This window comes from Periplaneta americana, chromosome 14 (assembly GCF_040183065.1).
Source record: "Periplaneta americana isolate PAMFEO1 chromosome 14, P.americana_PAMFEO1_priV1, whole genome shotgun sequence".
Lineage (NCBI taxonomy): Eukaryota > Metazoa > Arthropoda > Insecta > Blattodea > Blattidae > Periplaneta > Periplaneta americana.
Window position 1 is genome coordinate 148779 of NC_091130.1, and position 23820 is coordinate 172598.

Here is a 23820-nt window from a genome sequence, read left to right on the forward strand (position 1 = left end):
TTTTAAAATGAGAACAGTAAATGTTGTTCATGAGAAGGAGCCATTGTTAGAATGTTTTCAAACCATAATGGAATCTGAAACATCTAACAATATCACAATAAATGAGTCAAGCACGGAACAGTGCACAGTTGAGCAGCGAGATCTGTGAAAATGAAAACCCTAAAAAGCGTCGTAAGGTCGAAGGGATTCAGACAAGGTTTGCGGCAGCCGAGCTAACACCCGATTCCAGTTCATAGATCATCTGATATTATCTTCTTTTCTCTGTCAAGAAAAATTTGAATGTTACAAAAGATCATTTCCTGAAAATGACCTAAATGTATGTGTGAAGCTTTTTCCAATGTTCGATAAAGACAAACTAAAACGGAACTCACTGTGTTGTATCATAGACAATAATTCAGAAATATCAGTGACGCAGTCTAGCTCTTGCAGTATCTTCTATCTGAGAACTTGCAGGCCTCATTTTCAGAAGTTGTGAAACTACTACGCATAGCTATCACCATACCAATGACAGCTTCCGAACCAGAACGTTGCTTTTCGTGTTTGAAGAGAGTAAAATCCTATCTTAGAAATACGATGAGAGAAGTGACCGCATTAGCTATGTTTTCCATTGTAAAGATTATGTTAAACGACATATCGGATTTTAATAAGAAGATCATTCAAAAGTTTGTAACCTACAAGACAAGACGCATGGAATTAATCTTTAAATAAAATAAGCTGCTTGGTTTATTTTTGTATGCAGCCCCCCTTAATTCAGTACCCACGAGCCGCCACTGCCAAAGAGAGTCTGCATAAGTGAAAGGAACTGGACACTGTCCTCTGGCGACAGAAGAGGAAGAAGCGTTCTTGGGCATGTAGGTACCTATTAAATAAAACTTTATTTACACGAGACATACATTATATACATAGACTTGTCAGTCCGCAGTCTTCTCGGGCGGTACCACCTCCAACAGAACTTGCACCAAGTACGTGAACTGATCTGAAACAGAGGAAGCAGTTACAGTCTGATCTGTATTAAGTCATATCTAATTACAGCATTGTAATGTTTCCGAGTTCTAACAACATTTTAGGCTTTGTTATAAAATGAAAGTTGTGACAAATACAAACATACGACTAGTTAAAATCCGCTCCATTTGTCTATATTCCCAGTCAGAACCAAAGCCACTTCAAAAGTTATGCTCACTCTGGTCTCCAGTATGGACAACCACTCAGATAACATTGTGGAAAACTCAATCCTTGCTCACAAAAATAACTGATAAACAATTCATAATCCCTTTAATGCGTGCTTCATCACGCCTAAACAACTAGTGTACTTTATCTGCACCATTCAGAGACGAGACAGCGTGGAACACTCGCTTAAGAAGGAAGCCTCTGGTTGGAGTTAGAAACCTCTGACTTCAAGTAACATAACGTCATATACATAGGTCATTCGAAAATTAGTGGCAACATTGCTAGTATTCAGCTGCCCTAGCGGTGTTTAATGTAAACTAGTAGTATGAGATGGCATGGTGCCTGATATGTGTTATCTGAAAGTTATAAGTAGGGGACGGATGTTGATGAAAAGTCATCTTATTTTTCACATTAGGACGATGTCTATTAATATAGAAATCCTTTCTATGTTAATATCAACGTAAAAAATTAATTTCTTATATTGCATTTTTTGCATTTTTAGACGTTTTTGAACTAATTGGTCATTTTTATATTTTTTCGGCATTTTTTGGTCATTTTTAATACTTTGAAGAACTTTCAGATCATTTGGAATGCATTTTCCTTTATTCTTTATCGATAGGTCTGTTAAATCTTTTTCTAAGCAAATAGATCACTAGTAATTATCTACTGAAGAAGTGAATAACAGTGAAGTTTGAGTTTTATAGTTTGAAACAAACTCTAAAGTCCATCCCTCATTCCACTGAAGGCTTCACCTCACACAACGGAAGTAATATAAAATGCTTGACAACAGCTTAGTTTAAGTGAAGCCTTTGGCCGCTACTGTTCTTTTGTAGTACGAGGGTGTCTTTAGAATTTGTTTGTTTGGAAGGGAAGAAACTTTCACCGTGTCCTGGACAGGACGTTGTGTCCCCATTGAAGGGAAGGGACAGTATTTTTAACACAAAGATTGTAAGAATGCAAGCTGCGCCCACAATTTGTTTTGTCATTCACACTCCTCCATCTGGTAACAAAAGTGAAGAATGGAAGGAGGAGGAGACGGAGAATGAAGGCAATGACATGGATCACAACCGATTGAAACACATTGTAAACCCTCATTAAAATCTATAGTTTTCCCTTAAATCTTCATTTTTTTTGCATGCCCTTTTCCTTTATCTTAGCCAAATTCCAGGAAGTTTCCTCCTCTCTCCGATATTTGCAGGGCAGTCACTGAAACAAGGTGACTAATTTTTAAGAACTTGTGAGAGAGGTACACTTTTAAATAGCCAGCTTAGAGCAAAGTGATGCTGTGGATGGCATCCATCGCCTTCCAGGGGTGTGGAGCCGGCACATGATACTGGAGGACATTACTGTAAGCATGTCAAATAAGTATTTGATCTTAGCTAAAGTGTTGCCACTAATTTTCGACCAAACAAAATAATCACCAAGACATGAACCTACAAGGATGGCTCTGAATATCAAATGATAGTGGGATCGAGATTCTGTTAAGGGCGACCAGTCCTGTGCTATATGGCTGGCGGACATATGGCCAGTTTCACCGAATTGTTGACATGCCACTCATTTCCAATTCATTAGGCTCTTAATTGTATAATAAAACTTCATTTATACGTTTTATTTGGAGCTCTGAAAAAAGAACGCGTAAATGACAAAAATGTATAACTAAGATGAGCTATGACATCTGAAATAGCATCTGAAGACTACCGGCATATGGAAAGAATGAGTGGAGTCAATTCTGTAAAATGTTCACAATAGAAATTTAGAACTTCAACATAGCCACCACGGTGGTCGAGTAACTAGAGTGCTAGACTTATAATCCTGTGGACCCAGGTTCGATTCCAGTGTACTTCCGATTTATAACTTATGTTAGGCAAGCCCGTGGTGCAGGTAACATAGGAGTTTTTCCGGAACTCCGGTTCTCCTGTGACATCCCAACCAATCTCTATTATCTCATCTTGGGTGCAGTGTAGACCAGCCTATGACGCGCCTTGGGCAATGTGTCTGTCTACGCAAGTGGCTTCATATTGGGGGAATGACTAATGACTAAGCCATAAGCAAAAAAAAGCCTATAATACAGTACACATATTCTTGAAGAATGTAAGATTGTTTGTAGGAAACCTTAGTTTCTCAGAGCCAAAGCTGGCTGATATGTTACATTTCAAACTCCAATGCAGAAAGTTTTACGACATTGACTTGGTTGTACTTCCTGTGTGGTCTTCATTTAATAACTTGTGATTATTTTAAAAAGTTTATTATTTTGGATTGTTTGCCCTTCAATTGTGGTAAATGTTCCACAATTTGTTCAATTACGTCGTGGTGTATTACGAAAAGTTTCACTATTTCTAAAGCAGTAACAGCTTCATTAAAGGACACAACATTGTTGGAGACAAGCATGGGCAGCTTTGAATTTCCACGAATATCAAAGTGGGCCACACCTTAACAATGAACATGCACTGGTGTTGTATTTTCGCATTCTTACATTTTCACAGCAAATCAAATTTTGATTTAGAACTTATAAATGACGTTTTGTAGCTCCTGGAGTTTAAAATATGATCGTATAAGAAAAAGTATCTGAAATGAATTACCATGAAAAGTATAGAAATTTTGTTTGATCCTCAGAAAAAAATGTGTAAGAATGAAATGTAAAAAAGAAGTTTTACTGTAGTTACTACATAAGGAACTGCTGTACTTTCCCACCTCCTTGTCCAGTTCGTCAAGGGTTACTCACCCATGCACTGTGGTCGAAGCTTGTAGAACACCAGAGGAATGTACAAAACGAAGCCGACAGCCAGCAGCAGTAGGCCGAAGAAGTAGCGCGGAGTTGGGTCTGTAACGATCGGCACGATGCACAGGAACAGAGCGACCATAATCATGATCACAGGCACGATCAGAGGCACCTGCAAACACATCCCGTGATCACGAACGAGGTGTTTTATGTGAAAATCAATAAAATACCCTTCTTTTGGTTAAAAATGTGACAGTAATTTTGTGATTTTCTTTCACTTTGTAATGTCACACATCCACAATATATATTATATTTTTTCCATTTTCCTAAGGAACACCCGAAGGCTAACACTACAGCCTAGGCTTATTGTGCCAACCTCCTTATTGTGGAATGATTGTTGTTGAACTCCTAGGATCGCATTCACTGCTTGGTGCCGTCTTATCGATTCAGCTATGGAGTCTCCCCATTGATATTCCACGGCCTCCTCAGATCAATGACATATGTTTGCAAATCGAATACTACATCCTGCTGCATCCTACATTGACCTGAAGATCGCAACGCAGTAGATACCGTGATTCACCATGGTGCTATCTGTCCGAGGGAGCAACACAGCTCTCGTAGCTCCCTGGTCTGCTGTGAAAGCCACTTCTACTCCCTGGGATCTTGTGCAGCTCCCCCTGACAGACAACTGTAGGTGAATCACGGTATCACGTCTTCTGGATCTCCTGGTCGACCTGAAACTACAGTGCATTCGTAGCTCGGCCGGGCCGTTCAGCGGCGGCCTTAGACTGGGTGAAGATTGGCACGCCTGCCGCCAGAGTTACATGTAAAAGACCGGCAAGTCATGGGTACAGAACACTAACTACTCTACTAACATTAGGCTTACTTGCATCACAACAGATGTTGAAAATGATGACCTTCAACTCGAACACATTCCCTATATCTCCGAAAACAATTCTGGTTCACTCGCAAAAGTTCATGTTGACTGATTGCCTGTATTTCTCTCGTGATCTCCTTCAATTCTTGTAATGTGTGCGGATTTGATGCGTACACTTTATTCTTTAACGTTCCCCATAAATAAAAATCGCATGGAGATAGGTCAGGGGAACGAGGTGGCCACAATCCTTGACTAATTATTTTGTCACCAAACACACTTCGTAATTCATGCATTGAATTCGCAGCGGTGTGCGCTGTAGCTGAATCCTGCTGAACCAGCCACTCAATCGTTCATTTCTTGTTAGTTGCGGAAAAAAATAATTTAAAATTGAAGTTAGATAAACGTGTGACTCAACTGTTGTGTCGAAAAATATGGGACCGATAATTCTACTGTTGTCACGCCAGGAGAAGGCGGCTGAAGTACTTAGACGGGGCGGAGGGGAAACAGTCGCGCATGCGCACCGCGCTGTTCACTGCAATGTTCCTGTTCCACAAACATCTACTGCACGTATATTTGGGAGTGTCTGCGGGTCTGTGAAATAATAGTGGCGTTTGGTTGTGTTTTATTTGTTTCAACAAGAATAGTTTCAATATATCGCAAGTCTTTAATAATAGGTTTTTTTTCTGGTGTTAATATAGTTGATTATAATACAGTTAGTGGAGTTTTTATTATTGTATAGTGGTAGTTTAGGCTTACATAGCGGTTTATTAATTGCAAATAATTGTAAATATGTCGACAAAGAGGAAACAAGGACTGACAATCCATAGCGGAGAAAGAAATATTATTGCAAATGTGATAAAATGCTGTGATGAAGAAAAAGAACAACAATGTCTTAGCATTCCTGTTACGAAATCTGCAGAAAGGGCAAAAAAGTATTGTAATGTATCTATAAGAACGATACAGCGTATAAGGAAAGAAATGAAAGACTGCAAAGAAGAAGAAAGTGTTTTGTCGACACCTGGAAAAAAACGGAAACGTCCAGACTATCGGAACGCAAATGTAGATGACTTTGACCGGAGAGTGATGAAGGACATAATTGAGGATTTTTATCTGAACAAGAAAGTAGTACCAAGCTGCAAGAAACTTTTGCCTGTGTTAAAAGACAGAATTGATTTCAAATGGAAGGCGACAACATTACGACGAATACTAAAGGAAATGGGTTTCAGATGGAAGAAGTGTGCATCGAGACGAAAATTTTTAATTGAAAGGGAAAACATTGTAAATTGGAGGTGTAGATACCTACAGACAATTAGAAAGCTTAGGGAAGAGGGTAAACCAATCTTGTACCTGGACGAGACATGGGTAGACACCAATTTAACGTTTCGCAAGTGCTGGCAGCATAAAGACGTTACGGGAGTTTTGACTACCGTTAATGCGTCTAACAGACTCATTGTTGTCCATCTGGGTGGGATTAATGGCTTTGTTGAAGGATGCGAATTAGTATACAAGGCGGGGACAGCAACAGGCGACTATCATGGACAGATGAACTCTAACAATTTCGAAAAGTGGGTGATTGAAAAAGTTATTCCCAATCTGTCTACTCCATCTGTAATCGTCATGGACAATGCGCCCTATCATGGAAAACAATTAGATAAGGTACCAAGCAAATCAGCGGTAAAAAAAGAAATGTTGGACTACCTGCGAAGGCATGGAGTGCCATGTGAAGAAAATATGAGGAAGTTCACTCTTTTTTCGTTAATTGAACAAATTCGTCCTAAGCAAAAAGTGTACCAAATAGATACGATATTTGCAAATCATGGTCACACTGTCGTCAGGTTACCACAGTATATGTGTGTCCTAAGCGCTACTGAATTAGCTTGGAGTAATGTTAAGAACTATGTAAGGTCACATAACACAACGGGTGATATGTCACTGAAAAGACTGCAAGAACTTGTGCAAGAAGGACTCAAATCTGTAACTAAAGACTGGACTGGATACTGTAAACATGTGAGTGATATTGAAAACTACTACTGGGAGAAAGACGCAATAATGGAGGACGTTATAGACGAGTTCATCATTAATGTTGGCGACGCGGACACCAGTGACGATGACAGCAGTGATGAGAGTGATGATGACAGCCATAACGACAGCAACACCGAAGATGAAGATGAAGAATCTTTTATGTCTGACTTCGTTCCCCTGTAGCCAGGAAAGTGGACTGACGTTTTCAGGTCAGAGTGTAGCGTGAAGTTCCCCCGTCTCACCTATCCACTCCACCCGCCAACTCGTAGCGCGAAGACAGTACTCGCACTCACTGCACACCAAACCCCACCTTTGCAGCGTGGTGAGGAACTTCATGAATAATATGGGGATTTTCGGTAGCCCAGTATCTATTGTTCTGAGTAGAAACGTGACCAAGAAGATGAAATCACGCTTCATCAGTGAAGACCATTAAAAGTGGGTCCACGTCGCCATTATGAACGGACTGCACAAACCAATTGCAATAATTAACCCTACTTACAGGATCTTGTGGTTGTAAAGCATGAACTACAGTTACCCTGTACGGCTGAAGTTCCAGAAGTTTCGTTGCCACAAAAGCTGACGCCTTGGAAATGTTAACCTCTTGTGCTAGACGTCGCAGTGATTTGCGGGGTGAGTGCTCTAACTGGCTCCTACTTCATCAAGCTTCTCTTCTGTCAGTAAACGGCGTTGTTGAACATTTTTCTTGTTCAAAAAAGATCCTGTACGTCTGACTTTATTGACAAGGTCATGAATAGTTGACCTGCTAGGAATTCGAACACCTGCAAACCTATGTTCAAATTCTCTTCGGCACCTTCTTGCAGAAGAGTATTTCACATATCCATCATAGAGAAAAATACGTTGTTCGAAGTGTACTCTACCATTATTAATAGACAGTTTATCACCACGAGACAACACAACACGCGCACAGACGTCTTTCCCTCACGATAGATCCAACTCGACTGACTGGCGCGTCAGCAGTAGCTACAGTGCTACTCTGGCGGAAGCCGCGCCAATCTTCACACAGTCCAAGGCTGCCGCAGAACTGTCCGGCCGAGCTACGAACGCATTGTATTCAAGATGGTAGGTGAAGTTGAAATTAGTGAAGGCCAAATGGGTTCGAGGTCCAATTCCGAAAGTTACTCAGCAATTTTGCTTGAACCTGCTCGTTTCATGGTCAGACTACCATTGCTTCACAGCGGTGGACCATCCACAATCTCAATTAGGCTAATAATAATCATATATATGGCATTATTTGCAATATTCATGCGAAATAAAGGTGTAATAATAATAATAATAATAATAATAATAATAATAATAATATGCTAGTTTGTAATCAGCTTTATTGTTTTCAGCTATATATAAAAAAAACCTACCCATCAATGGTCTGTAGGCAATTAAAAGAGAATAATAAAATTAAAGCGAGTATAAATAACAGCGAGAAAAAAATAAAATAAAACAAAATTTCCAAATAATTTGTTTCCCTATTCTTTTGCATCTAATATCTTCAAAACTAACGTACTGTATTTCTTTAAAAATAAAAAAGTCCCCTTTTTTCACTTTAATTGCAAAAATTGAGATTCTCAAATAAAAACATTGTCAGCTTTCGTCATCTTAGAGCATTTCAAAAGACCAATTCAAAATACGATATACCAAGGTTAAAGATATGTCAGCTTTTGGCGTAAGTTATAATACAAATTATGTATTGTGTCTAAATATGGTGTGAGCCACCAGGAAAATCATGGAGTTTGGTCCGGTGCTATAGATGGAGCCCTGGCATAGCTCACATGGTAGAGCATTCAGCTCGTTGAGTTGAAAGTTCTGGGTTCGATCCTGGTGCCGGAGCGAATTTTTATCCAAAAATAATATATAATAATGATAAAAGATAATTATGTAGACTTAAAAATTAATATCATCATGTATAAAAATTATCGTTTGGACATTTCATCAGCTGGCAGTAACATTACCTAAGGACTGTTAAAGGAGGAAACGTCAGTCTCTGCCAACTGAAAGAACTTAAGATCATCGGGAGAGATAATTTAAAAACTTATTTTCGTCATTTTTGAACATGTCCGCTCTTGCTAATAACTACAAAATGAATACTCAAAGTAGTGATCATTGGAATTAACACTTAATTGCAGTGTTTGGATGAATCATGTCCTAGCTCTACACCGTTCTAGTATTGCCTGTTAAATGAACATACAAGCATCAATAATACGTTGGTGATGTCTCAGTGTTGTTGGAACATTTGGATACATTGCTGCCAAAAAAAAAGTGTAGTGACATAAGAAGAAGAGAACAAGCAGGTCACCACTTTGAGCAGGACATGTAAACATTCTGTTTTTGTAGGAGTACCGAAGTGCTACAAAGTGTCATTTTATTTTGGACTTGCAGTAAGTACATACACTGTGAGTTCCATATTCTTTTGCACCCCTCAATATTTTGTTTATTAGAATGGTTACATTGGGATATATTTTGGACAGACCTTTAAGAGGTGAAATGATTAATTAAATAAAAAGGACATGAACAAAACCATAGTACTGAAACAGCTTTTATTTTGAACTATTTTCATTTGGTGTTTAACAAAAAAAAATTATTTTGGGTGAGCTAAAAAATGGGACATTCTGTACACAGATTACCATCATAGAATTATAACCGATACAGGAGAAAATATTACAAAAGGGTTCACTGGATATAATTGTACCATTCCTGGAGCACCAAATTTGAAAGCTTTACAGAGAACAACAATCTTAGACCTGTTCACAGGATCCATCATCTTTCTAAATGTAATCCTAAGATAAAGATTCAAAGACACATCACCTCCCCCCACTCACCTTGTACGTTCGCTCAACGTCCTTCTTGGTTCTCCGCATGATCATGAGTGCCACCATGGCCAGTCCGTAGAATATCCAAGTGAGGAAGCTGGCAAAAGCGATGAGGGACTTGATGTCACCCCCCACGATGAACAGCAAGGCCAGCAACCCCTGCACAGCGACAACTTTCAGCACTAATACACAAAACTGTCTAATGCTTTGGGTCTCCACAGTAAAGATTTGGTAAACAACTTTCCTGTGTTAAATGAAGCTGCTTGTATAACAAATTTACAAAATCTTTAGAAAAATGCTGTGGAAATATTGTTCAGCACATTTATTTCATTGCTCCTGACCTGCAGCACCACAGCGGGCGTAGGAGTGAGGTGTCGCACATGGATGTAGGAGAACGCCTCCACCATGTGACCCTCACTGCTGGCAACGTAGCAGAGCCGCGAGATGGCGAACTGGCCTGACAGAGCACAGCCGAAGGTCGACAGCGCCACGCCCACGGGGATGATGAACCTCACTACGCCCAGCACCCGGTCACCGAACACCTGCAGCACACACATTGGGAGGTGCTCAGAAAAGTGAGCAGGGCCTTTAGCATTAATGACGCGACCTTCAAGTTTATCAGCGTCTCAGCCACACTCGAGCTGAGGTGCGGCTTCTGTGTCGCGATTAATAAAACAGAGGAACCGCTCCCATTCACGACGCACGCCTTACGGTTTCTTAAGCCACCTCAGCACGGGTGTTCAGAGAACTGAACAGAAGACGAATAGAATGAGATTTCTGAGGTCTATCCTGGGAGTAACTTCAAAAGAGAAACTTAAAAGTAATGAAATGAGAAAAGAATTTGGGATAAAAACAAGTCAGATCGCATTCAGAGGATATCCCCGAAAACACGATGGAGACTACATTTCAATAACTCCCAATCCTTGTATATGAAAGAGGACAAAGTGTGCAGGCACCTTCTCATGCTCTGCAGGAAAACATACGCCGAGAAATTCACTGCGTAACAAGAGTGGGCATTAAGAATGAGGAATTAACATCGCAGATGCAAACAAATAGTGTTGTCGATATCATCTTTGAGGCTGGAGAGTGTCTGTATAAAGCTAGTATTTTCTTATATTAATTTTAATGTAACAACAATTAGTAGTAACGACGAGAGACTATTCAAGAGATTTATTTGCGATCATTTTGCAGACCACGTGATGGTGTAGCTAGTATTCAGGTTTTATAACTAGCGACACATCGATACAAATTTGTGCAGCTTCTTCTGTTTTGTCCAGTTTTCATTTGAAATGTAATCAGAAGTACTACACGTTTCTACAAAAATGACATCAAAACATTCAAAGAAAGCAGACAATGCCGCAGCCTTGGAATATACAGTTCATACATTGTTCAGCATATGAATAACAAGATTCTTTGAATTAAGAAACAGGCACTGCATCACAGTGAACAGTAACATGTTAAGCCTAGCTTCACAAAGTCTTACGTTTCACTGTTACCTTGATTTTACTTACAGCTTCCGCAGAAAACTACAGAAAATTGTGTCTTTTTTCACTTAATGCATAACTTGTGACAGAACAAGCATTGTAGCAATGTCTCTTGGTATTTACAACGCTACAACATGTTAAGTTTTATGAGCTTATTTCCCTGGGACTTCGGGTAAGCTGATCTGTCACTCCTGTTCTGTTTTTAGCTGCAGAATCTTCGATTACATTCAATTTTTGGCCCAGAGCATAATGCTTTAAAATTCGAAGTAACTTTTGAATGCCCTAATATTTCGACACATTTTGCTCTATGAGCAAATTTTCGTTAATTAACACAATGAATCAATGCAAGGCCTTTCCATGCAATAATCCTTGAAATAGATCTAAGCTATTCAAATTCTAAAAAAAAAACCTGAGGATACCGAATTTAGAGTATTTCAGTAAATAATATCGCAACTACTGTGTTGACATATACTTCTCCCGATCACAAGATCCAGCCTAAGTTGTGCTTACAACGGCGACTGCAGGCGCTGCAACCATCTCAGGCACGGTGAGGGCAGTCATGTAGGCCACGTTCATCATGAGGTACACGGCCGTCACCAGCGGCAGGGCGATGACCACACTGCGGGTGATGTTCCTGCACAATACCATATCGACATAACGATACAACAAAATCGGCGCCAGTTTCGTTCTTGGCATTGCTAAGCAGAACTTTTATTGTGCAAGTGGCTTCAGCCTGCAGCCCACAAGTTATTTTCAAAAGAATCTGTCGGACATGCACCAATCATTACCATTAATTGTTATTACATTTAAAATCAAATAGGACGTAGCTTTATTTTAACTACTAGAAGCTACTAGAAAAATGTTAAAAAAATTACTCAGCAATAATGACTTGAGTATATGCCGAAGAAATTATGATACCGCATCTAATAGTATTGGACTCTAAACCTTTAACACGCTCTCCTATGAAGTTTTGTCTGTGTGACTTAGGACTACGGTACCTATATCATTCTCACCCCTTCAAATAGTCATTTTGTATATATTAATATTTCCTAACTATTTACTTCAATATGATCATTTTTTATTCTTTTAATTACCGGTATTGTAAATAGTAAGATAGTAATAAGTGTTATTTGTACATATCAGGTAACAATTACCGTACTTATAAAATCCAAAATGCAAATATGGTAATAATTTCAATTTTTATAAAAAATGTACCATATGTAATATGCAAACTTTAATGATTGTATGTAATTCATTATGTACAAAATTTAATGACGTGGAATTTTCATATGGACGTCAACTAATAAATTAAATAAGGTTTTTATAATGCAGAAAGAAATACAAAGAATGATATTAAATTTAAGTAACAGAACACACTGTAAAACATAATTTTCAAGAACTTAATAAAATGAAAGCATCATGTAGGCCTATTTATATTTTGGAAACTGTTTATAGTACACATAAAAAATTTAAACAATTCACACAGAATAGTAGGTAGTACTGGTATACATGAACATTTCACCAGAAAATGCAAAGCAATTCAAGTACGGTAAATAATATAAGAACGAAACACAGGTTTGCATAAAGGTATAGTACAGTACTATATAATTAATTTGTAAAAAAAGTTTATGTTTTAAATTATAGTCAATTTAGATTAAATGTAAGAAAATTTTTACTAAAACATTGTTTTTATAGTATAAATGAGTTTATGGAATACTTTGAATTATGGTATCTTGGCGAAACCAACATTTCTGCAGGTTATGGAAATTTGTGATGAATAAACAACCAACAAATAATTCACACGAAGCGAAAATAGGTTAAGGAAAAGTGTCATTTGTATATACGGCACCAGTATTTTAAGTATTTTGTTTGTTGCATACCCTGACAAGTCATGAATCTATTGATCAATAGGATCATAATAAATTTGATTTGAAAACTTATTTACTCACACTTCTGGTTTCTTTACTTCTTCTGTTATGATTGTAATTGTTGACCTAATGAAAAGAAAAATACAAAAATATTTCAGTTATAAATGAGCAGATAATTCAGTTAGATTTTTATTTTATTTGGTTATTTAACGACATTGTATCAACTACGAGGTTATTTAGCGTCGATGAGACTGATGATAGCGAGATGGTATTTGGCGAGAAGAGGCCAAGGATTAGCCATAGATTACCTGGCATTCACCTTACGGTTGGGGAAAACCTCGGAAAAAACCCAACCAGGTAATCAGCCCAAGCGTGGGAATCGAACCCGCGCCCGAGTGCAACTTCAAACTGGCAGGCAAGCACCTTAACCGACTGCCCCACGCCGGTGGCCAATTCAGATAGATGAATAGCGAAAGTGCTGCAAACTAGGCCTATCGTCCATAATACTGGCACAATGCAGTCACAGCGTTTGCCGTTAAGACTGAATTTTGTAAACAAACTGGACATTAAAGCACTCGTACATTACTGGTAATCCTTCATTTTGGAAAACATTGCCTAAACTTAAGCTGTTTCATTTCAATTAAATAAAGTAGCCTAACTACATTCTAATCAAAACATTTTCACTCACCAGCCTCCATAAGACCAGAGACAGCCATAGAAGGCCAATGCCAAATTCTTGGGAGAAGTTGTCGAGCCTTCAAATCCTTTGGACAGATTCTCTGAATGTCCTGCAAAGATACGGTCATAATGTTTTTGTATAGTAAAATCCGGTATGGTGTCGTAACACATATACGCATATTGAAAAGAACAAACATCAGCCTACAAATTTAATACAGATGACCACAAGGACCCTGAATTCCAGAAGACAGTGTATACTGGAAATTTGAACATAGTTTTACAGAATATGTAATCTTCATCTTACGATGTTTGGTGACCGGAGAATAGGAAGTCGCAGGTTCGATTCCCGCTCGAGGTTGTGAAATTTTTCTTTCATACCATGGCATGATTGTGACTATAATAGTATTTAAATTCGTTTTACAGAATAATTTAAAAGTACATAAAAATGAAATAATATAATTTAACAACAATAATAATAAAATAGTATAAAAGTGACAACTTAGGCCTATGACAATTTAGGCATAATAAATATATCGGGTATGTAAAATACATAATTATTGCATTTTATGCTATATTCTCCTGTTAGGTTATATTTAGGCCTACTTGTTTGCTTGTCTTCAATGCTTAAATATTTTTGTAATGTGTTTTGTATGTTATATCGTAAAGGGAGGTTACTATGCTGTGCAACGGCGTGTATGAAATGTATGGCAGATGCTGATAAGCTACCGGTGAATGCCGCTCGGGCAGAGTGGAGTCCCACAGTACAATAATCTCCCTGTACTTCAGTTTCTGAATGAAGGCACGATTTTGTGTAGTTTGATAAATCAATGTAATGAACTTTCTTTCCTCTTTGTGTTTTGTGTAGGCCTACTGTACTGTTAGTCTTACTATGTTTATACTTCGCTTTTCTTTTATTAATACATATTCATTTCTTGTTAACAACAGAATAATTTAAAGACAAATTCAGCTCTTATATCACACACAATTCATACTATTATCAAAAGTCTTAACAGCAGACTACTTCCCACACAGGCATCTTATTATATAACGGGATACATGAAGATATTAAACACTTAAATTATAATGTTTCAAAACCAGAGTAATTCACTCCATGCCTTTCAAAACTCCCGTCTTTTAACATTAAAGTAATAAAATTGAATACCTACCTTTATTGCCTCTTGTGCATGATTCTCCAGAATGAATTAATGGAATGAATGAATGAATGAATGAATGAATGAATGAATGAATAAATAAATAAATAAATAAATAAATAAATAAATAAATAAATAAAAGGATAAGATAAAATGTCTGTAAATTCATATTACAAATCTTGTTTTGTATGTGTGCGTGTATTTTGTGTGAGTAACTCTGATAAATCTCTAATAGATTGTAAAGGGAATAAATTTATTACAATACAATAAATATAATACGGGTTTGCTTTTTATATTTTAAGCTCAAACTACAGATAATGGCACCTATAAAAAATTTGGATCTCGATCTGATCTAATCTGCAAGTAAATATTATGATTCAACCAACTGGGAAGAAATAGTAATACAGCTGTTGATAGTGGGAAAAAATGTCAATCGATATTAAAAAAGATGATGAGTGAAGTGTTAAGAAGCAGCTTCCCCACCAAACTTACCTGTCAACAGTCAAGTGACGGAGGCAAAAACTGAAGTCTAAACCAGACGTATGCATATTGTGTGGGAGTGGTGGTGATGGTGATCGAAATGATTAGGGTTGTACGATGATTATGATTATTGTTGTTGGTGTAGTAATGATTATGGTTACACCACGGAACTTTATGCACTAAAAAATCTCAAATATGCAGTAAAAACTGTTTAAATATGCGCTAAAACTGAAAAATATGCAGTAAAAATACACTTTAGAGGTTTAATAATAGGGTATAAATTAAAATAATTTATAGTAAGTGTCAAGAAGCCATATTGCACAGAAGACGATTTTCCTATCATTAGAAAAACATAAACTCATTTCTCCAATAAATCTTTTCTGCTACTTTTTTCTTTTGGCACGTCGGCAGTTAAGCTTGTAAGCATGCAGGCCTGCTGGTTCTTTGCTTGATTGCGCAGTAAAACTTGTTGAAATGAAAATTTACAATCCACAGAACTTCATCGTCGCAGATGTTTCTATGATATTAGAGCGCACTAACAGTATTGTCGTCGCAGCAATTTCATTTCCTCAACAAAACATGAATTTATTGTCGCAGGTGTCTAAATACATTCTTCATTTTTGGTTCTACGAAATCAGAGTAAAAGGCGGTTAAAGTCTGAATGACGCGTATTTTCGTCCTGGCTCCTGAAAAATTATACTTACACGGCTAGCAGCAGCACTAGCCTGTGTTAAGTGGAAATGACTCGACTTATACACTAGGGACAAGTGCCCATTGTTGTCGCAGTAATTTCATTTCCTCAACAATAATTAAATAATTATTGGATTTCTCACATAATTTATATATATGTTTAACAGAGAGAAATTTTGAAATTAGGTAACAAATCGGGCAAAACAAAGAAATATGTTAATACATGCATTTAAATATGCAAAATAAAAATATATATGCATTTAAAAGGGAAAACCCTCGAAATAAAGTTGGTTTCAATTGAACGTAAAAACCATAATCGGCAAAAATCCACTTTTACTTTTTAATATGCCAAATCAATAAAAACATGCAATTGCATGAGTACTCACCTGTACAGAGCAGGAATGTGCCACCCAAGATGACCACCACGCACACCACCAGCTTGCCGATGGTGAACACATTCTGCATGTGCACGTACAGCTTCACACTCACACAGTTGATGTAGGTCAGCAGGCCTGCCAATTAAAACATGAGATGCAAACTACCAGCCAATAATACAGCAAGTAATGCGCTTCTCGAGAGAGTTCTCTGAAGAGGGAAGAAACAAGGACAGCCATGTAGGTACATTATCATTATTATTATTATTTGGGTCGTATCTGATTTTATTGATTGATTAAATTGATTACTGAATTATTTATAGCTATTTTTTGTGGTTAGTTTGTGTACGAGAGAGAGAGAACTTTCGCGTGCTGAAGCATGGTATGTGTACCAAAGTACATATGACATTTCCATGCAGGAATTCTGGTGAAGAATGGAGAAAAATTCTCTCCGATACTGGGACCCGAACCCGGGTTGTCAGCTCTATCACTAAGGCACATCGGATTCTAGTTCTGATGCCGGATTGAATCTCTCTCAGTTCAAGTTCTGCCTCTTTCACTGCTCACTCTCAGACGACTTCATGATGTTTAGTACTCACCCAATGCGAGCATGGCGATGAGTTTCTTGACGAAGTCTTGTTCCTCCAAAGTCAGCCCGCGCATGTACGCCGCGAACGGCTGGCAGATGTACTCCGAAAACGTGAGGATGATGACGGCAGCAGATGCGGGGCTGAGCACGAACATGTGCACCCAGGCACAGACGAAGCAGGGCAGCGGCCCCCAGAACTTGTGCAGGCTGCCGTACGCCTCTAGGAAGTATGCGTACTCGGCCCCTGACCGCGGCACCAGCGTACTCAGCTCAGCAAACGCCAGCGCACCTAGGACACGTTTACACAAGTAGAATTATTAATGTTTGTATTTCGCTATCTGAAACGTGTACAGCCATAATTTCAAAGAAGACAAGACGGAGAGAAGGTTTAGCTCTTGGTAATGTATAGATTTCCACTTACAGTATGTAGCTCTGGAACATTAGACATCTCTTTACCTAAGACACAGCGCAGATACCCAAAAATCTCGAACGACGTTGAACGCCATAAAAGAGCTCAATCTTATTTCTGCCATTTGTTTTGTTATCAGTAACAGGCAAGAGCTAAGGTTAATTTCCAAAATCGTTAAAAAAATACATATTTGTATTATTTTGAGTAGTGGAGATGGAACTAACAATCTACTGCAGTATCAGCAACCTGAGCTAAGAAACGTCACTGTTCTTTACACATACTTCGTCACGTTATCGTCTTTACGACCAGAGATGTCATTTTAGGGTCAGGAAGGAAATCCTTCCTTGCCTTTACGATTAAAGAGGATTTAATAATTGAGTAGTGCCCCCCCCCCAAGGCTTGCAATGCAGCCTGAGGCTTGTTGTACTTACATGTCTGTTCTATAAATGATATTTGTCGCCGAAAAGTCGCACTCTTGTATGAATACAGCACGCTGTATGGGCTACGGTAACGATGGTGAATAAGTAATGGCGAAATGAATCCAACGCCGAAAGTTACGCAGCAATTCTTCTTCAACTGGTTGAGGGAAAACCTCGGAAAAAACCACAACCAAGTAATTTTCCCCAACCAGGATTTGAACCTGGGTCTGCTCATTTCATAGTCAGACATGCTAACCACTACTCCACAGTGCTGGACTTATAATTGAGTAGTTCTACTACTATGTAAATATAAAATTGAGAACTGCACTTTTAAAACTAAAATATTCAACTTTTATAAACAGATATATATCTCCATACTGAAAAAAACATACGTATGGAAGCAGCAGAAATTATGGGAGGATTGATGTCGCAAATATGGCGAATGTAGTTGGGACATGTTCGAGAACGGAGTCACAGAAGCTCTAGTAAACTGGGACTCAAGAAGTAAGTGAGCAACCTAGGAATCATCGAGGCCATGGACTATCGTGGATTTTAGGCGAAGACCTTTCTAAACCGGATTATCGTCACTATTTCATGAGAGAAAGCTAGAAATATAACAAAGATAGACTCTGTCCTACATGAGAAACGCCAATGGAAACTCTTAACTTCACTCCTGCATTGAATAGATATACGCAAACTGTAAGATATCCAGAGAGGAGCACTCACCGAGCAGAGAAATCGCGCCGCATATGGCCCAGATGATGAGGCAGAGTCCCACGGAACCAGAAAGCTCCAGCGCTATTGACGGGGACACAAAAATACCAGAACCTGCAACATTTAATGTACAGGATAATCCAGGAGGAAAAGTGGGTGCTAATAAAAAAATCCGTATTAACTGGTGTCCAATACTCAATGTTACGCATAACAAGCGTTGCAAGTGGCAAGAAGGAAAGACAAGCGACTTGGTGCAGTATGGTGAAAGAGAGGAAATACGTACGTGTCCCTGATGAAGCAGATTCTTTTTGTCTCTTCTGCTGAACTAATGCAACGATTTTCTGTTAAAATTCGAAACTTGCTCTTCACTGATTGACCGTACATGAAACACAATTATGTTGCTTAGGAAATAATGGAGGGACAACTTCAAATATACCTGCAAAAGACTTGAAGTGGCTCACAATGGCTCTCTCAACCTTTACTTACTTTTAAGGTAATACACCTGTTATTTATATTTTATGTACAGCAGGCCTGCCCATAAGGGGGACGCTACTCGAGTGGGGGGCTCGGGAGCCAGGGGGTCCCTGCCCCAATTTTTAGACTTTTTTTTCGGGAAGAGAAAGATGGAAGATGCGAAATGTACAGAAAAGGTTTTTTTTTTTTTTAATGACTACTAGACAGCACATTTTAGTTCCCAAAAAATTTAGAAAAGTTATCGGTTAGTATAGCCTGGAGTTTCAGGGTTCAAACTCTAACCTTAAATGCTTATGTCAGGATGCTACCAAAGGTAAAACTAGTTTGGTACATAATAATAATGGAGCATGACAGCTGTAAGTGGGATTGCTACTAAACTGAAATGGTCTGTCCAGCTACTTTTTAACCACACAAACGCACTAACACTGCGAAACTAGCGCTGTACAAAATATTAGTGCTACATATGACAGGAAATATAATTAGATCGATAATAATACTGAACTAGTATATATAACATATATTATAGGACACATTAGTAAGCATGATACACATTAATTATATATTATACTATATAATTACTCGTACAATATATAGAATTAATTCATTTAACAAAATCAGTTCGTCAGGTGTGTCGTGTATACTTCCTGGGGTAGGTCAGTCGGAAGAGCGTTCGCGCACTAAGCGAAGGGTCCCGGGATCGATACCCGGCCCCGGAACAATTTTTCAAACCTGCTTTACAGGGAGCTACTACCTGAAAGCCAGATTTGTATAATACATTCGTTACTGGAGGTACGTTAACAGAAAGCCACAATTTAAGTCACACAGTATTTGTGTGCATTCATAGTTGAGTTCTGGCGTCTTGTCGGCTCATTTGAGTTGTGTGGATACAAAGGAAAAATTGTGACGGTGTCGTGTATAGTTCCTGGGGTAGCTCAGTCGGAAGAGCGTTCGCGCGCTAAGCGAAGGGTCCCGGGATCGATACCCGGCCCCGGAACAATTTTTCCTTTAAATTATTCAAAATCAGTTCCGTTAAGGTAAACATAAATATATATTCTGTGATTATGAAATTCATATCTTTTATCATAACTGTCAGTAAAAATTTGTTTAAGCTCAGAAAATGTTCTTCCTACGTCACAAGACGTTAGCGGACACAATTATAATAATAAAAATCGATACCGGTATACAAATTAACAATATTTACATACAATATATATATAGAGGATCCAGTTCAGATAAACCAGATACCTCCAGAGTACGTATATCTAGGACAAAACAGATCGCCTCATGCAAGCACAGAGAAAGAAGTGAAACGGAGGATATAGGTCTGGCATGGAGGAAATTCTGGTCCTTAAAATTTATCCTAATGGACAAAAAACAGAAAATAAGTATAAAAGCGGAGATCCTAGAGAAATGTGTCATACCAGCTCTGATATACGGCTGTCAAACGTGGTCCCTGACTGAGAAGTAAAAGCAGACACTCCAGATCTGTCAGCGACGGATGGAAAGAAAAATTCTCCCATCTCACTGAGAGATAGAATCCAAAACGAAGAGATACGCAGAAGAAAAGCATGTGCGACGTAGTCACTAAAGCAATAACACAAAAATGGAAATGGGGCGGTCATGTAGCATGGATGGATCACCAGAGATGCACACAACGAGTCACCATGTGGGACCCAAGTACAGGATGGAGGAAGGTGGGCCGGCAAAGAACCAGGTGGAGTGACCACTTCAAAAATGTAGCAGGAGGACAATGGTCAAGAGTGGCAAAGGATAGAGAAAGATGGAGACACCTGGTCGACGACCAGAACTCAACAACAGTTTTTAGTGAAAGTGCGTCAGTGAATAGTGGAAGTGTGAAAAGAGGCAAAGAGAAGGAACAGGTAAATGCAAACAAACCGCATAGGACGCCACAAAGCTCCCTACCACTCTCTCACCTAAGAAGTGAAAGTTGAGCTAGTCCCTGCGTAGCCAGGAGGCCATGGCCCTTAGGGGATGAAACGGGCTGGATACAGATCAAATGAACTCAAACATACATTGAGAAATTAAAATAATATTAACACAAAACTTTGAATGAAAATGTAACTTACTTAGTATAAGAATCAGATCGCAATGTAGTCGTAACTTGGTGTTAATGCCTGTATTGTACTATGATTCAGTTATTCTACCCTGCTCATGCATCCACGTGACGTAAAAGATGTACCAGAAGAAACTACTCGATCTGCTGTACGTTTGGGAACACAAATGCGCTGCCTACTGATCACTTTGCTGTGTTAATATGACTGGTTTCGAAGTGCTGTTCTTCATTGTCCAAAGCCTACTTGAAGATCCCGCGCAATCTTCTGGTTTCCTGTTGTGGTGGGGTGTGTTCATGATTGTGTGTGTTTTTAAATTCAGTTGAGTGTTCAGGATGTGCTGGGGTGTTTTTTTGTATGTCTGTAAATTTCATATTATTCTAGTGTGTCAAGTTTCTGGTTTTTTGGCTGGATGCGTAGTATTTTCATTCAGTGTCTATGTTGCTGTAGTTGTGATTGGAGTTTGTGATGTCTTCTGCGTGGGTTGAATTGTTGTGTAGATTTTTTTCATGAAAGAGGAACTCGGTTCAATAACATAATATTGAAAGACGATATTATGTCTGTTTCCAATCAGTTTTGAGAAGTAAGCTACTATTGAAGAGTTATTTCCTTTTTGTAATACAATTTTCTCAGCTTTTTGTATTAGTACTATGTTTAACTTCAACCCATTCGCACCGATCATGCAGCCCACGCTGAGGCTGACTGCGCTGAACAGCCCCACCTCCCGCTTCAGCTGCACCTGCTCCGTGAGCGCCTGCGTGCTGCGCGTGGGCAACGACTCTGCGCTGCGGGCTGCCAGCACAGCCGATGTACATGCCGCCAGTGTAGCGCCGCCTGCAACAAAATGAGAAACAGGCAGGCGATGAATCTCATATGAAAGAGAGGGACATCTAGCAGCGGGACACACGCATTCCTTCAAGAAGTTCAATAGGTGACACACTGGTACCAATCAGATTCTGATGCTGTGTGTAACCTGAGGTTCTGCAAATGATTTGTACGGGTCTGCAGAACCGAGGTGTGTTTTCAGAGCTTAACTTCATGACGTTCTCTTATTTTATCAGCTTGCTGGAATATTTTTTGTTTATCTCAGACTTTTGAGACACAGAGTTTAACAGACAAGACTTAGCCAGAGGGACTTTCTTTGGCTTGCAAGCCTTCATAGCTACCTGATGTTTTTAGTTTTTTAAATTCTAATTTTCAGTGTCTAACTTTAACTGTTCAGGATAAAACTGAAGCAACAATAAAGAAATTAAACAGGTGATCTTGCTGAATTATCAGTTCATTTCTCAGTCTCAGTAATTTTCTAGTAACACAAGATGAACTCTCATCAGATATCTTCGGAAGTGTAAAAATCTTCATTGATTGGCATTAAAATTAAGGGAATATATTGACAAACAACGTCGTTTGTACTTCAAAGAAGAGGGGCTGTTAGAATTACTCGAATTATCTTGTGATTCCAGGTTAAAAATCGTGTTTCCTTGTTGAACTCTTGGTGGCACGTACCACCCATATATCCCGATGCTTTCCGAATTGCAATACAACACTTAATTCCATTTACACCAGCATAGCCACTTGTGTCCGAGTACATTTTCTGCTCTTCTGGTCTTCTTGAAGACTTGCTACTTATGAGTGTTTACATTTCAGCCAGACTTCACTTGTATTCTATCGCATTGTATTTATTTACATTCCATGTTATTCGTACATCGCTTCACAGCTAGAATATGGAACATGTAAAAAAAAAATCTTAATAGTACTGGTACTGTAAAGTCTTAATTATGTTGTTTTCTAATGCCAGGCGTTTGACAATAAAGTCTTAAGTCTTAATTATAGTCACAGTCTAATTGAAATATATGCAGAAGAGTTTTACAATAGACTAGTATGACACAAGGAGTTAGTATCAATACTTAATAGAAGACAGAAATATTCATGAAGCGTTGTTGAATGTTATAAAGTCACTCACTGACAACGTTGTTATTGTTGGCAAGTCTAAAAACTGGTTTACTTTTTCACAGCAAAGCCATCAACCATCTCAATGAGACATCAATCATCCTAATTATAACCTTATGGCAAGTCTAAAACTATTCAATTTTTCATAGCAAAGACATCAACCATCACAATGATAACCTTATGGTAAATCTAAGAAACTGATTTCTTACACCAAAGATATTACGTAACGTAAAATAACTTTGTAATTTTATGTATTTTGAGATTATATTCAGAAGCTAAAACTGATATTTATTACAGATATTTAGTTCACTACATTATGTAAACCCTTAATGAGTATAACATGATTACCAGCCTAAATTATAGGACAGTTCGGGGGTCAGCCAGAGCTCCACTCATCTAGACCAATAAGATAAGACTGTCGGATTTCATCTTTTAGTGTTTTTAATTTGTCTTGTAATTTGCTGAATTAATCACTTTGACACGAACTCAGATGTTTAGCTCGGAGCAAACAAGCTCCAAATTTTACGTATTGTGAGTTGTCAGAATTAATAGAGCAGCTCCTTGCATCCTTATCGACGTCATGTGAAAAAGTAGGCGTGAAATACCTAAGTTCAAATAAATTATTATTTTATTTGGGATTATTGCACCAGACTTGTCATTTCAGTAGACATCTGGGGTTCATTCACACGTTTTATGCCTGACGGGAACAGGTTTTGCCATAAAGTGGCAATACTGCTACTGAGGGATTTCCCAAAGTCACGACTAGCACTATTTATCAGAGGTGAGGTTTTACTATCTACTGTTATAAAACATTTATGGATGGTAGAAAAGATGGATATACAAACTTTGATAAAATGGAAGTGT

General features: G+C 38.5%; 1 protein-coding gene across 4 annotated transcripts in view; it reads right to left on the minus strand.

Moving 5' to 3' along the window:
- Window positions 1–856: 856 nt before the first annotated feature.
- LOC138713035 (b(0,+)-type amino acid transporter 1-like) overlaps window positions 857–23820 on the minus strand; it is a 48359-nt gene continuing 25395 nt past the window's right edge. For 2 of the 4 annotated variants that reach the window (XM_069844728.1, XM_069844725.1), the window contains 11 exons: window positions 21685–21843; window positions 18476–18577; window positions 16932–17210; window positions 16345–16470; window positions 13648–13747; window positions 13041–13085; window positions 11602–11725; window positions 9949–10149; window positions 9617–9766; window positions 3890–4058; window positions 857–971 (listed from right to left, as the gene is read on the minus strand). In XM_069844728.1, coding sequence (XP_069700829.1) covers window positions 895–971; window positions 3890–4058; window positions 9617–9766; window positions 9949–10149; window positions 11602–11725; window positions 13041–13085; window positions 13648–13747; window positions 16345–16470; window positions 16932–17210; window positions 18476–18577; window positions 21685–21691 — 1380 coding nt within the window. In that variant the 5' untranslated portion in view covers window positions 21692–21843 and the 3' untranslated portion in view covers window positions 857–894. Of the gene's footprint in view, window positions 977–3889; window positions 4059–9616; window positions 9767–9948; window positions 10150–11601; window positions 11726–13040; window positions 13086–13647; window positions 13748–16344; window positions 16471–16931; window positions 17211–18475; window positions 18578–21684; window positions 21844–23820 lie in introns of all 4 variants that reach the window. The other 2 variants (XM_069844726.1, XM_069844727.1) reach the window with 2 other exon arrangements.